The 16,067-nt window shown below is 34.4% G+C and overlaps 1 protein-coding gene and 1 pseudogene across 2 annotated transcripts; both read left to right on the top strand.

Moving 5' to 3' along the window:
* Positions 1 to 2,383: 2,383 nt before the first annotated feature.
* On the top strand, positions 2,384 to 4,036 carry LOC108512257 (adenylate kinase 2, mitochondrial). Its single transcript, XM_017847437.1, has one exon. The coding sequence runs from the start codon at positions 2,420 to 2,422 to the stop codon at positions 3,116 to 3,118; it is 699 nt and encodes a 232-aa protein (XP_017702926.1). The 5' UTR covers positions 2,384 to 2,419; the 3' UTR covers positions 3,119 to 4,036.
* A 6,065-nt stretch (positions 4,037 to 10,101) lies between these two features.
* On the top strand, positions 10,102 to 11,388 carry LOC108512252 (adenylate kinase 2, mitochondrial pseudogene; annotated as a pseudogene). The gene has a single exon (XR_001880542.1). The product of XR_001880542.1 is annotated as an adenylate kinase 2, mitochondrial pseudogene (transcript).
* Positions 11,389 to 16,067: the final 4,679 nt, after the last annotated feature.

A 16,067-nucleotide genomic window follows, 5' to 3' on the forward strand; every position in this document is an offset into this window, starting at 1 on the left:
ATTTGTGAATGTCTTTGATAAAATGAAACATAAATATTTTCAGTTTTATTTTACAACTCAAGTTCAAAACATCCATATTTTAAAGACCATTCAGAGATAAAAAGGTAATGCAAATTTTAATAATATATACCTGTTTTGAAATAATCTACTCTAGTAAGTATAAGAGATTTTGTCTTTTTGATACCACCCAAACAGTTATAGATAAAATATTACAAAATGAGCATACATTTTGAGATTGCTAAAAAAAAAAAAGTAGCATTAAAAGAATGGATACACAATTTTATGCTATTTAAAAGTTCAAAAAGAAATAAAACCTGTATATCAGATAAGACATCAGTTTAAAATTTGCAAGAAACATAAAATTTACTGTAGATTGGTTTTCAATGCTCTTTTTGTACTTACATTACAGTGGTATTTATTAAAATATTTACAAGTTGTTTCAAGAAGGAAGAATAATCTGTAATTTAGATTTATGTTCAAATATCTCTGTAAATAAGATGTTAAACTGTTCATTTTGACTATTTCTGATCTACAATGCAGGCTTTAAGTATAAATCCTTAAAAGAGTGCCTTAATGTGTATCTTTTAAGAAATGTATCCAGGCATGTAAGATTTTTAAAGAAAACGCACAGAATAATTTTGTGAAACAAACTGTGAGTTACATTAAAGAAGAGTACTTAGTTATGAATCTATTAAATCAATTCATAATTTGTACTCTTTATGACTGAAATTATGTAATGTTCAGTTCTGTATGTGTGTTTTACTTGATTGATACCCAAATGAATGCTGTATTGATTATATATTATCCTTCTTAATTATCTTAAATCTAAATGTAAAATAACACATATATATGTACAATATCTATGTCTCAGAAGTACCTTGGGGTGTGTAGCACTTTTAATTAAATTTGGTAAACATTGTAATGTTCCAAAATTTCTTTTTATTTTCTGATTTACTGTTAGTTGTGCAAGAGATTAAAATAATCAGTAAGAAGTGATATAATCAAGCAATAATGTTATGAGAACCGGTACATGCATTACTTTCTAAAGCTGACATGTTTCTCCTGGCCCTTCTGTTTTTTAAACTCGATTGCAGCCTGTATTTTCTAAAGCAATGGCTGGACTATATAAGTCTGTCTTCTGAAGTGATGAGTTAGAGAATGTTGCAAGAGTACTTGCCAAATCATAGTACCATTATTAATTCAAGCATGATGAAATTGCTCATTTTTACTATAAGCATGTAATTCATCAAAATACTACTAGACCATATCACTCTCAGCTATTACACTGATATAGCACCTAATTCTAACACCAACAAAAGCAGAAAATTATTTTGCTGTTTATCTCCCCAAAATAGTAATTGTTTTGAATTTGGGCAAGCGTTGCTTCATATTTTGATAAAAGGAAAATTTCAACATGTTTTTATGTACTGACTTGAATGTAGTTGTTTTGCATTTGAATAACCTCATCTATTAAGCTTTAAAATATGTCAGGGTATTGAGAACTGAAATTCCCTCATGTCAGTTTCTTTATTGTTCTTGATGAATATATCACAAACTGGGGTAGTATACAAGTACATACCCCCTTAAGTCATAAATAGAATCATGAAAAATTACAGTCTCATTACTGACCAGCTCTTCCTTGAAAGTTTCTTTTGCCATCAAACCTATGTACTTCCAAATACTATGTTGGAAATTGAAATGCAGTGGACAATAGCCCTACTTATTGTCATTTATCCATAAAAGTTTTGTTGGGCACAATTTATTAGGAATAAAAAAATCAGTAAAATTTTGTACATATTTTTTGCTAAGATACTCAACTTTTGTCTAATGCTCATGGATTTATTTATTTCATAAGAACCATTTACTGCTACTAAAATAATATTGCAATGATTAACAATATCCACTTATTTATATGCTGTACTTGAGCATTCAATATGTGTGAAATTGTCCCTGCTCTTTTCTGCGGACTGAATTGTCTGCACCATAGTGCCATGCAGAGAACAACCTTATTAGAAGTTAGAGTTATCAATAAATAGATAAATTAAAATAAAGTAAGCTAAAATAGATTTTAAAAAAGAAACTCTGGTTTCTTCCTGTGCCACTGAATCTATTATTTTATTGTACGTTTCCTTTGTCTTTAGAGTTTATGTTTGTAAATTACTTTTCTTCATGCAGTGGGTCTGATAGCTTTGGAAATCTTCAGCTTGGTGAATTTCTAAGGTAGGTAGATCCCACTACCCCCACTGATTCTGATTTACATGGGAAGAGGAACACAGGCTGAAACATATTCTTTGCCCTTGCTCCTCCTCCTCTCCTCTACCCTGATTTAAGATCACTATTTATTTTATTTATTTTTTATTTTACTTTAAATTCTGGGATACGAGGTGTGCGAGCTGGTAGCAGTGAGACTTCGGCGGACATGGCTCCCAGCGTGCCAGCGGCAGAACCCGAGTATCCTAAAGGCATCCGGGCTGTGCTGCTGGGGCCTCCCGGGGCCGGTAAAGGCACCCAGGCACCCAGATTGGCTGAAAACTTCTGTGTCTGCCATTTGGCTACTGGGGACATGCTGAGGGCCATGGTGGCTTCTGGCTCAGAGCTAGGAAAAAAGCTGAAGGCAACTATGGATGCTGGGAAACTGGTGAGTGATGAAATGGTAGTGGAACTCATTGAGAAGAATTTGGAGACCCCCTTGTGCAAAAATGGTTTTCTTCTGGATGGCTTCCCTCGGACTGTGAGGCAGGCAGAAATGCTCGATGACCTCATGGAGAAGCGGAAAGAGAGGCTTGACTCTGTGATTGAATTCAGCATCCCAGACTCTCTGCTGATCCGAAGAATCACAGGAAGGCTGATTCACCCCAAGAGTGGCCGTTCCTACCATGAGGAGTTCAACCCTCCAAAAGAGCCCATGAAAGATGACATCACTGGGGAACCCTTGATTCGTCGATCAGATGATAATGAGAAGGCCTTGAAAATCCGCCTGCAAGCTTACCACACTCAAACCACCCCACTCATAGAGTACTACAGGAAACGGGGGATCCACTCTGCTATCGATGCATCCCAGACCCCTGATGTCGTGTTCGCAAGCATCCTAGCAGCCTTCTCCAAAGCCACATCCTAGTATCAGAACGCCAGGCGAGACTACACCACTGCTCATCACCCTGCGGCGTGATCCCTGCTCTTAGGTGCTGGGCAGAAGGGAAGGGTGGTCAGGGTGAGGATGGTGAGGGAGGGCTGGTGAGGGGCTCAAAGGAATAGTTGGAACAACAGCAGTGTTATTGTAGTGTGGCAGTTTCTTTTATACATAGGTGGGAGTTTTTAAAGTGTAAGGGAAAAATTAATTTTTTAAAAAATACCATGCTTGGAGGGAGGGGGTAGAAATAGAGAGATACAGTATTATTTCTAAGGAATCGGGTTTTCATTTACTCTGGACTGGTGAAAATATTTTTTAAAGCCAGTGCACTAAGACCTCAGCTTTTATCTCAGAACCCCATGGGTTCCAGACCAAGAGTACAGGAAATCAAATTGTTGTCCTGTGTGTCTATAGCTTGCAACAGGGAGGCTTTGATTACTGACCCTGGTTCCACACACTGTAAGATCAAAAAACTGTCTCCACATTTGAAAGAGATGTAAGGTGTATTCATAGGGATGGTGGCTCAACAAATCAAGCATACTGGAATCAAGGGGAGGGGGAAGGGAATGGAATGGAAAGGGAGGCTGATTCCCTTCCCCTGACTTACCACTGATTTACTAGGCTACCTATTCTCATGAGTAACCTCTCACAGCTACGTAGCACATGCCACAATCCTATGCTCTTGCCTTCTTTTATCTGCAGTGTGTGAAGGGACTCTTTTAAATAAATGAGCAAGTGTCCTAAGCTATGTCATCCAAAGATTGTCCTTTCCATTATCAAATCCTGTGACTGGGATCACTCAACAGCACTGTGATGTATTATTTTCAATGAGGTGCCTTTCTTAACTGACCAAATGCTGCCTTGTTTGGCCCCTAAATCAATAAAATGTTAAAATTTGTAAAAAAATAAATAAATAAATAAATAAATTCTGGGATACAGGTGCTAAACATGCAGGCTTGTTACATAGGTATACATGTGCCATGGTGCTTTGCTGCACCTATCAACCCAATCATCTAGGTTTTCAGCCATGCATGCTTTTGGTATTTGTCTTAATGCTCTTCCTCCCCTTTCTCCTGATCCCCCAACAGGCCCCAGTGTGTGATGTTCCCCTTCCTGTGTCCATGTGTGCTCATTGTTCAACTCCCACTTATGAGTGAGAACATGTGGTGTTTGGCTTTCTGTTTCTGTGTTAGTATGCTGAGGATGATGGTTTCCAGCTTCATCCATGTCCCTGCAAAGGACATGAACTCATTCTTTTTTATGGCTGCAGAGTAGTCCATGGTGTATATGTGCCACATTTTCTTTATCCAGTCTATCATCAATGGGCATTTGGGTGGGTGCCAAGTCTTTAGTATTGTAAACGGTGCTGCCATAAACATACATGTGCATGTGGTTTTATAGTAGCATGATTTATAATCCTTTGGATATATACCCAATAATGAGATTGCTGGGTCAAATGGCATTTCTAGTTCTAGATCCCTGAGGAATTGCCACACTGTCTTCCACAATGGTTGAACTAATTTACACCACACCAACAGTGTAAAAGCATTCCTATTTCTCCACATCCTCTTCAGCATCTCTTGTTTCTGGACTTTTTAATGATCACCATTCTAACTGGCATGAGATAGTATCTAATTGTTGTTTTGATTTGCCTTTCTCTAATAACCAGTGATGATAAGCTTTTTCTCACATTTGTTGCCCACATAAATGTCTTCTTTTGAGAAGTGTCTGTTCATATTCTTTGTCCACTTTTTGATGGGGTTGTATTTTCTTGTAAATTTAAGTTCCTTGTAGATTCTGGATATGAGACCTTTGTCAGATGGGTAGATTGCAAAAATTTTCTCCCATTCTGTAGGTTGCCTGTTTAATCTAGTGATAGTTTATTTTGCTGAGCAGCTCTTTAGTTTAATTAGATCCCATTTGTCAATTTGGCTTTTGTTGCTATTGTTTTTGGTGTTTTAGTCATGAAGCCTTTGCTCATACCTATGTCCTGAATGGTATTACCTAGGTTTTCTTCTATGGTTTTTATGGTTTTAGATTTTACATTTAAGTCTTAAATCCATCTTGAATTAATTTCTGTATAGGGTGTAAGGAAGGGGTCCAGTTTCTGTTTTCTGCCTATAGCTGGCCAGTCTTCCCAGCAACATTTATTAAATAGGGAATCCTTTCCCCATTGTTTGCTTTTGTCAGGTTGGTTGAAGATCAGATGGTTGTAGATGTGTGGTGTTATTTCTGAGGCCCCTGTTCTGTTCCATTGGTCTATATATCTGTTTTTGTACCAGTACCATGCTGCTTTGGTTACTGTAGCCTTGTAGTATAGTTTGAAGTCAGGTAGCGTGATGCCTCCACTTTGTTGTTTTTGCTTAGGATTATCTTGGCTATATAGGCTCTTTTTCGGTTTCACATGAAATTTAAAGTAGTTTTTTTCTAGTTCTGTGAAGAAAGGCAATGGTAGCATGATGGGAATAGCATTGAATCTGTAAATTACTTTGGGCAGTATGGCCATTTTCACAATATTGATTCTTTGTATCCATGAGCATGGAATTTTTTTCTATTTGTTTGTGTTCTCTCTTATTTCCTTGAGCAGTTGTTTGTAGTTCTCATTGAAGAGGTCCTTCATGTCCCTTGTAAGTTTTATTACTAGGTATTTTATTTTCTTTGTAGCAATTGTGAATGAGAATTCACTCATGATTTGGCTCTCTGCTAGTCTATTATAGGTGTATAGGAATGCTTGTGATTTTTGTGCATTAATTTTGTATCCTGAGTCTTTGCCGAAGTTGTTTATCAGCTTAAGCTGTTTTTGGGCTGAGGTGATGGGGTTTTAACACTCTCTTTAAAAAGAAAAAATTAAATTAATTAATTTATTATTATCATTATTTCTTTTTTTGATAGAGAGAAGGTCTTGCAATGTTGACCAGCCTGGTCTCATGCTCCTGGCCTCAAGTGATCCTCCTACCTCAGCCTTCTGAAGTGCTGGGATTACAGGCATGAGCCACCATGCCTAGCAAGATGACTCTATTCTTCGGGTTCTGGAAGTTCACAGTAAGCATCTTCCATTAACAAAAACTGTAAACACGGCTTCCAGAATGTGGAAATTAAATTTACAAACTGAGGCAATTGGATTAATTTAAACAGACCAAAGGCATGCCACTCAGCAACAAAGCCCTTGTACCTACTTTACGAGCTGCCCGAGGCTCTTCTATTGACTGCTTATTGGCCAGTGATCTCCTCCTCATCTGTTGTAATACATCTCATGTGATACCTTGCAAGTAAAATGAATATATGAAATCCTGCTGTATCCCAGTTCTAGAATATCCAAAGTGAAAAGAATATACATCTTTTTTATAATAGCACAAATGTAAAAGGTTCTGCTGAGTGCAGTAACATAAATCTATACAAAGCAACTTCCCCAATAATTAAACAAGTATGAGATTGAATTGCAAAAGCCAAAAAACAAATTCTGTAAGCTTATTTTTTTCAAAGCATTTATTTTGCTTAATCTCTAGTGTTAACAAGTGAACTATGATTAAAAATAATAGTAAGTCTATGTTCCATACTAACAGAACTTACTGTTGTGATACTGTAAATAATATAACTCCTTTATCTTGTTCATGACTATCAGACTTGGCTTTTGTTGAATTTGTTTGTTTATGGTTTCTGGAATTTAAGAAAGCAATACAAATTTCTAATTAATCTACCTAAGTGTATGAGTAGAAAGATCTCATGTAGGCTGGTTTAAAACATGCTGTGAATTCCCAGATTCTTCATTTTGAAACTAACTTAAGTAGAAGTTTATGTGGTAATTCACTTACCTTTCACAAAGTATGCCTTCATATGGTAAAGGGGGAAGTGTTCATCAAAGGATTACAAAACATAAAACATTTATTGAAAATTAGGAATTTAACCTTTTCCATTCAAAGTGAGGAATACATGTATATATATGTATTGACTCACCTTCTTAGTAATGGAATTCCTAGGCAGGGAGGGGGAAAGATGAAAACTATTTGAATATTGGATAAGATTAAAAAATAGGTCTAAATTACAACAAGCTTATTCCGCTAGGGAGATTGTTCTTTATTTCTGCTATAGGAAAAGAAAGCATTTTGCTAAATCTTTACTAAAAGTTCCTATTCCATTGGGATGTCTCCTAGACAGCGGGCTTTTTTGTGTAAGAATTGAACTTCTAGGATGAACTTGAATGTGTCAAGTGGATCAATATGAGTTTTCTGAATAGCATACCATTTCAGAATTCTCACCTCAGAACTTTTATTGGGTTATGATGTTTCTCTTTTTCTTTCCTCATCCCCCTTTAAGAGCATACTTTTTTTGTAAGTTAGAATTAAGACAAGACTATTTAATCCTTTTACATGAGTATTTATGTCAAAACGTCACTTTGAGCATTGTATATATGTTTGCTCAATTATACCTTAATAAAACTGGAAAAAGTTTTCTTTAATGTTCTATCTTGCAAACATTATATAAATATTTGCATATATGATACATATGCATCATAATATATGTATGATATGAAATATTCATCTGAAAGGATTAAAGCAGTGAACAAAAAAGAGACCATATAATCTATAAACAAATTTTAAAAGAAATGCAAATTTTTAATACTGTCTAAGGCTAACATATAAAAGACCTGATGTCATCAAATATTTCTCTTTGATTCCTTTACAAAATTTAGATGTGGGTGTTTTCTTTAATTTTATACCATGATATGTACCAAAGAAGTATTTAGAATAAAAGATAGTCAATTCGACCCCTGCTTTTTAACATTATAAAATGTGTTCAGTTTAGTAATAATAAAAACTCAAATAAAAATGAGAAATAAAATTAATTTTATTTTTATTAGATAAATAANAATTTTATGCTATTTAAAAGTTCAAAAAGAAATAAAACCTGTATATCAGATAAGACATCAGTTTAAAATTTGCAAGAAACATAAAATTTACTGTAGATTGGTTTTCAATGCTCTTTTTGTACTTACATTACAGTGGTATTTATTAAAATATTTACAAGTTGTTTCAAGAAGGAAGAATAATCTGTAATTTAGATTTATGTTCAAATATCTCTGTAAATAAGATGTTAAACTGTTCATTTTGACTATTTCTGATCTACAATGCAGGCTTTAAGTATAAATCCTTAAAAGAGTGCCTTAATGTGTATCTTTTAAGAAATGTATCCAGGCATGTAAGATTTTAAAGAAAACGCACAGAATAATTTTGTGAAACAAACTGTGAGTTACATTAAAGAAGAGTACTTAGTTATGAATCTATTAAATCAATTCATAATTTGTACTCTTTATGACTGAAATTATGTAATGTTCAGTTCTGTATGTGTGTTTTACTTGATTGATACCCAAATGAATGCTGTATTGATTATATATTATCCTTCTTAATTATCTTAAATCTAAATGTAAAATAACACATATATATGTACAATATCTATGTCTCAGAAGTACCTTGGGGTGTGTAGCACTTTTAATTAAATTTGGTAAACATTGTAATGTTCCAAAATTTCTTTTATTTTCTGATTTACTGTTAGTTGTGCAAGAGATTAAAATAATCAGTAAGAAGTGATATAATCAAGCAATAATGTTATGAGAACCGGTACATGCATTACTTTCTAAAGCTGACATGTTTCTCCTGGCCCTTCTGTTTTTTAAACTCGATTGCAGCCTGTATTTTCTAAAGCAATGGCTGGACTATATAAGTCTGTCTTCTGAAGTGATGAGTTAGAGAATGTTGCAAGAGTACTTGCCAAATCATAGTACCATTATTAATTCAAGCATGATGAAATTGCTCATTTTACTATAAGCATGTAATTCATCAAAATACTACTAGACCATATCACTCTCAGCTATTACACTGATATAGCACCTAATTCTAACACCAACAAAAGCAGAAAATTATTTTGCTGTTTATCTCCCCAAAATAGTAATTGTTTTGAATTTGGGCAAGCGTTGCTTCATATTTTGATAAAAGGAAAATTTCAACATGTTTTATGTACTGACTTGAATGTAGTTGTTTTGCATTTGAATAACCTCATCTATTAAGCTTTAAAATATGTCAGGGTATTGAGAACTGAAATTCCCTCATGTCAGTTTCTTTATTGTTCTTGATGAATATATCACAAACTGGGGTAGTATACAAGTACATACCCCTTAAGTCATAAATAGAATCATGAAAATTACAGTCTCATTACTGACCAGCTCTTCCTTGAAAGTTTCTTTTGCCATCAAACCTATGTACTTCCAAATACTATGTTGGAAATTGAAATGCAGTGGACAATAGCCCTACTTATTGTCATTTATCCATAAAAGTTTTGTTGGGCACAATTTATTAGGAATAAAAAAATCAGTAAAATTTTGTACATATTTTTTGCTAAGATACTCAACTTTTGTCTAATGCTCATGGATTTATTTATTTCATAAGAACCATTTACTGCTACTAAAATAATATTGCAATGATTAACAATATCCACTTATTTATATGCTGTACTTGAGCATTCAATATGTGTGAAATTGTCCCTGCTCTTTTCTGCGGACTGAATTGTCTGCACCATAGTGCCATGCAGAGAACAACCTTATTAGAAGTTAGAGTTATCAATAAATAGATAAATTAAAATAAAGTAAGCTAAAATAGATTTTAAAAAAGAAACTCTGGTTTCTTCCTGTGCCACTGAATCTATTATTTTATTGTACGTTTCCTTTGTCTTTAGAGTTTATGTTTGTAAATTACTTTTCTTCATGCAGTGGGTCTGATAGCTTTGGAAATCTTCAGCTTGGTGAATTTCTAAGGTAGGTAGATCCCACTACCCCACTGATTCTGATTTACATGGGAAGAGGAACACAGGCTGAAACATATTCTTTGCCCTTGCTCCTCCTCCTCTCCTCTACCCTGATTTAAGATCACTATTTATTTTATTTATTTTTTATTTTACTTTAAATTCTGGGATACGAGGTGTGCGAGCTGGTAGCAGTGAGACTTCGGCGGACATGGCTCCCAGCGTGCCAGCGGCAGAACCCGAGTATCCTAAAGGCATCCGGGCTGTGCTGCTGGGGCCTCCCGGGGCCGGTAAAGGCACCCAGGCACCCAGATTGGCTGAAAACTTCTGTGTCTGCCATTTGGCTACTGGGGACATGCTGAGGGCCATGGTGGCTTCTGGCTCAGAGCTAGGAAAAAAGCTGAAGGCAACTATGGATGCTGGGAAACTGGTGAGTGATGAAATGGTAGTGGAACTCATTGAGAAGAATTTGGAGACCCCTTGTGCAAAATGGTTTTCTTCTGGATGGCTTCCCTCGGACTGTGAGGCAGGCAGAAATGCTCGATGACCTCATGGAGAAGCGGAAAGAGAGGCTTGACTCTGTGATTGAATTCAGCATCCCAGACTCTCTGCTGATCCGAAGAATCACAGGAAGGCTGATTCACCCCAAGAGTGGCCGTTCCTACCATGAGGAGTTCAACCCTCCAAAAGAGCCCATGAAAGATGACATCACTGGGGAACCCTTGATTCGTCGATCAGATGATAATGAGAAGGCCTTGAAAATCCGCCTGCAAGCTTACCACACTCAAACCACCCCACTCATAGAGTACTACAGGAAACGGGGGATCCACTCTGCTATCGATGCATCCCAGACCCCTGATGTCGTGTTCGCAAGCATCCTAGCAGCCTTCTCCAAAGCCACATCCTAGTATCAGAACGCCAGGCGAGACTACACCACTGCTCATCACCCTGCGGCGTGATCCCTGCTCTTAGGTGCTGGGCAGAAGGGAAGGGTGGTCAGGGTGAGGATGGTGAGGGAGGGCTGGTGAGGGGCTCAAAGGAATAGTTGGAACAACAGCAGTGTTATTGTAGTGTGGCAGTTTCTTTTATACATAGGTGGGAGTTTTTAAAGTGTAAGGGAAAAATTAATTTTTTAAAAAATACCATGCTTGGAGGGAGGGGGTAGAAATAGAGAGATACAGTATTATTTCTAAGGAATCGGGTTTTCATTTACTCTGGACTGGTGAAAATATTTTTTAAAGCCAGTGCACTAAGACCTCAGCTTTTATCTCAGAACCCCATGGGTTCCAGACCAAGAGTACAGGAAATCAAATTGTTGTCCTGTGTGTCTATAGCTTGCAACAGGGAGGCTTTGATTACTGACCCTGGTTCCACACACTGTAAGATCAAAAAACTGTCTCCACATTTGAAAGAGATGTAAGGTGTATTCATAGGGATGGTGGCTCAACAAATCAAGCATACTGGAATCAAGGTCAGCTGTATTAAGGTATAATTGACAATTAAAATTATATATATATAATTCTCAAAGTGATGTTTCGATATATTCATGTGAAAGGATTAAATCAGGCTAATTAACATATTCAGCACATCACACACATGACTTTTTTGTGGTAAGAAAGTTTGAGATTTAATCTTGAATCAATAATAATACAATATTATTAACAATAGTGACAATGTAGTTCAATAGATTTCCAGAAGGTATTCATTTTAACTAAAACCTTGAACCCTTTAGCCAACATTTTCCCAATTCCCTGACTTTTCTCTGCCCTATGTCCTGGCAACCACCATTCTACTTGGCTTCTCTCAGTTGGATTTTTTAGATACCCCATACACATGAGATAAGGCAGTATTTATCTTTCTATGCCTGGTTTATTTTATTTAACATAATGACCTCCAGGTTCATCCAAATGACAAGATGTCCTTCATTTTAAGGCTGACTAGTATTCCATTGTGTATATATACCATATTTTCTTTATTCATTCATCTATTGTTGGACAGTTAGGTTGCTTGTATATCAGGGCCATAGTGAATAATGTTTCAATGAACATGGGAGTGTAGTTATCTCTTTGAAACAGTGATTTCATATGCTGTGGATATACACCCAGTAGTGGGATTGCTGGATCATATGACAGCTTTATTTTTTTGAGGAACCTACATATTGTTTTCCATAATGGCTATGCTAGTTTACATTCCTGCCAACAAGGGCATGAATTCCCTTTTCTCCACATCCTCACCAAAACTTATTAGCATTTGTCTCTTTCATAATAGCCATTTAAAAAGGTATAAGGTGATATTTCATTGTGGTTTTAATTTGCATTTCCCTGATGATTAGTAATATGCACATTTTTTCATGTACCTGTTGGCCACTTTTTATGTCTATTCAGGTCCTTTGCTCGTTTTTCAGTAGGATTATTTCCTTGCTATCGACTGTTTAATATATATATTTTGATATTAACCCTTTATCAGGTGCATGGTTTACAAATATTTTCCCCCAATTAATAAACTGTCTTTTTGCTCTGCTGATGATTTCCTTTGCTGTGCAGAAGCTTTATAGTTTGGTGTAATCCCATTTGTCTATTTTTGTCTATTTTGTCTGTGCTTTTGGGGTCATATTCAAAAAAGTAATTTCCCAAATCCATGTCATGGGGCTTTTCCCATATGTTTTCTTCTAGTATTTTATAGTTCAGGTCTTATGTTTAAACCTTTAATCCATATTGAGGTGGTATTTTTATTTGGTATGAAATAAAATCTAATTTTTTTCTGTATATGACATCCAGTATTTCCAACACATTTATTGAAGAAACTCTTTTCCCCATTACATGCTCTTGGCAGTCTTGTGAAAAATCAATTGACCATAAACATGTGGGTATATTGCAGGCTCTCCATTCTGTTCCATTGGTTTATGTGCCTGTTTTTAGGTCACTATCATGGTGTTTGATTACAATCACTTTGTAGTAGATTTTGAAGTTAGATAGTGTGATGCCTCTGGCTTTGTTTCCACACCCCCCACCACCCTAATATTGCTTTGACTATTTGAATTATTTCATGGTACCATACAAATTGCAGGATTTTATTTTTCTATTTCAGTAAAAAATGTCATTGGAATTTTGATAGGGATTACATTGAATCTGTAGAGCACTTGGGTAGTATGGACATTTGAACAGTATTGATTTTTTTTAAATCCATGAACACAGGATATCTTTCCATTTATTTGTGCCTTCAATTTCTTTTATCAATGTTTTATAAATTTCAGTGTGCAGATCTTTCACCCTTTTTGTTAAATTGATTCCTAAGTTTTTTGACTGCTTTTAAAATAGCAATTGTAAGTGAGTTTTTTTTTTAAATTTCCTTTTCAGATTTGTCTTGGTTAGTGTATAATAATGCTACTGATTTTTGTATGTTAGTTTTGTATTCTGAACCTTTACTGAATTAGTTCTAATAGTTTTTAATAGTTTTTTTTTTTTTTTTTTTTTTTGTTTTGTTTTTTGAACCCTTTCTGAAATTTTTTTAATATTTTTTAATAGTTTTTTTTTTTTTTTTTTTTTTTTTTTTTTTTGGTGGAGTCTTTTGGGTTTTCTACATACAAAATTATTTCTTTGCAAATAGGCATAATGTAACTTCTTCCTTTCCAATTTAAATGCCTTTTATTTCTTTTTTTTTTTTTTTTTTTTTTTTTTTTTTTTTTTTTTTTTGTCTAATTGTTCTTAGTACTATATTTAATAGAAGTTGTGAAAGTGGGTGGGCATCCTTGTCTTGTTCCTGATCTTAGAGAAAAAGCTTTCAGTTTGTTTAATTGAGTATCAAATTAGCTGAAGGATTGCTATATATGGCTTTATGGTGTTGAACTACATTTCCTCTATACCTAATTTGTTGAGAGTTTTTATCATTAAAGGATGTTTAATTTTGCCTAATGCTTTTTTGGCATCTGTTGAGATAAGTGCATGATTTTTGTTTTTCATTCCTTAACATGGTATATCACATTTATTAATTTGCATACGTTGAACTGTCATTGCATACCAGTACTAAATTCCACTTCGTGATGTTGAATGGTCCTTTTCATGTGCTGTTGAATTTTATGTGCTAGTATTTTGCTGAAGATTTTTACATCTATGTTTTACAGGGATATTGGCCTGTCATGTTCTTTTCTTGTAGTTTTCTTGTTTGTCTTTGGTATCAAGGTAATGTTATCCTCATTAAATGAATTTGGAAGTATGCTCCAATATTAAAAAAAAAAAAAAACTTTGAAAAGGATTAATATTTGTTCCTCTTAAATGTCTGTAGGAATACAGCAGTGAAGCCATACATCTGGGCTTTTCTTTGATAAGAAACTGTTTTAAACTGATGCAATCTCCTTACTCCTTATTGACCTGTCCAGAGTTTTTATTTCTTCATAATTTGGTCTTGGTAGGTTTTAAGTTTCTAGCAATTTATTCATTTCTTCTACGTTATCCAATTTCTTGGTAAATAATTATTTATAGTAGTCTTATATAATTATTTATATTTCTGTGGTATCAGTTATAATGTTTCCCCTTTTTTCCCTAATTTTATTTCCTTGAGTCTTTCTCTTTTTTTTTTTTTAGTCTAGCTAAAGTTTGTTGATTTTGTTTATCTTTTCAAAAAAACACAACTCTTCATTTTGTTGATATTTTCTCTTGGTATTCTAATCTCTATTTCATTGTCTCTGCTCTGATATTTATTAATGTCTTTCTTCTATTAACAATAGACTTAGTTTGTTACTTTTCTAGTTCATTGTGGTATAACATTAAGCTATTTAAGATCTTTCTTCTTTTTTGATAGGCATTTGTTGATGTAAACTTCCTTTCTAGAACTGCTTTGCTGCATCCCATAAATTTTGGTATGCTGTATTTCCATTTTTGTTTAACTGACACTGTTTTTTAAAATTTCCTTTTTGATTTTTTCTTTGACACATTGGTTTTTCAAGAGCATGTTGTGTATATCCACATATTTGTCATTTGAACAATGCTATATACTAAAAGGATCTAGAACATTCCATCAAACAGCAGCAGAATATACTTTTTTCTCAACCACTTTCTTCAGAACAGATTATGTGTTAGGCTACAAAACAATTCTTAGCAAATCTAAGAAGACTGAAATTATATCAAGCATCTTTTCCAATCATAACAATTCACTTCCTGCCTATGTGTGTGCTTAAAGCTAAAGAAAGTTCCTTGAGGCAGCATATAGTTAGAAATTGTTTCTTTATTCAGTGACTCTGTGTTGTTCGATTGGAGAAGATAATTTATTGACATTTAAAGTAATTATTGATAGATAAGGACTTACTACAGTCATTTTGTTGTTACCTGCTTTATATTTCCTTTAACTCTTCCTGCCTTGTTTTCTTCCTTTGTGTTTTAATAACTTTTGTAGTCATATGCTTTAATTCCTTTTTCTTTATCTTTTGTGTATCTATTACAGGTTTTTTTCTTTGTGGTTACTGTGAGGCTTACATAGAGTTTACTACGTTTATAACAGTCTGTTTTTTAGCTGATAACCACTTAACTTCAACCAAATTTTAAAAAACTACATTTCAATTTCCTTTCTCCCCACATTTTACATTACTAATGCCACAACTTACATCCATTACCAAATCTTGAGTGTTCATTACCAAATCATGTGGCTCCACTTTATTCATATACTTTTACCTTTTAACTGTCTTGTTAGAATTAAAAATTAGAATATTCTGAATTTCTCTATATTTTTACCTGTACACTGAATTTATAGGTTTTCATGTTCTTAGCATCTTTTTTATTTCAATTGAAGAAATTTCTTTAGCATTTCTTGTAAGGCAGGACTAGTGGCAATGAACTCCCATAGCTGTTGTGTGTCTGGGAAGCCCTTATCTTTCCTTAATTTCTGTAGGACAGTCTTGCCAGGTATAATATTCTTGTTGCTTGGCAGTTTTTTTTTTTTTTTTTTTCCTGTCAGTACTTTGAATATATTATCCTACTCTCTCCTGGCCTACAAGGTTCCTGTTGAGAAAGTTATTATAGTCTTATAAAAACTTCCTTGTATGTGACAAGTTGCTTTTCCTTTATTATTACAAAATTCTCTTTTGAATTTTGAGAATTTGATTATAATGTGTCTTGATAAAGATCTCTTTTTTTTTTTTTTTTTTTTTTTTTTT

Source organism: Rhinopithecus bieti, unplaced genomic scaffold, assembly GCF_001698545.2.
Source record: "Rhinopithecus bieti isolate Rb0 unplaced genomic scaffold, ASM169854v2 scaffold_28493, whole genome shotgun sequence".
NCBI lineage: Eukaryota > Metazoa > Chordata > Mammalia > Primates > Cercopithecidae > Rhinopithecus > Rhinopithecus bieti.

Bases quoted from the DNA above. Each gene is read 5' to 3' on its own strand.
- LOC108512257 (XM_017847437.1), top strand. From the start codon at position 2,420: ATGGCTCCCAGCGTGCCAGCGGCAGAACCCGAGTATCCTAAAGGCATC.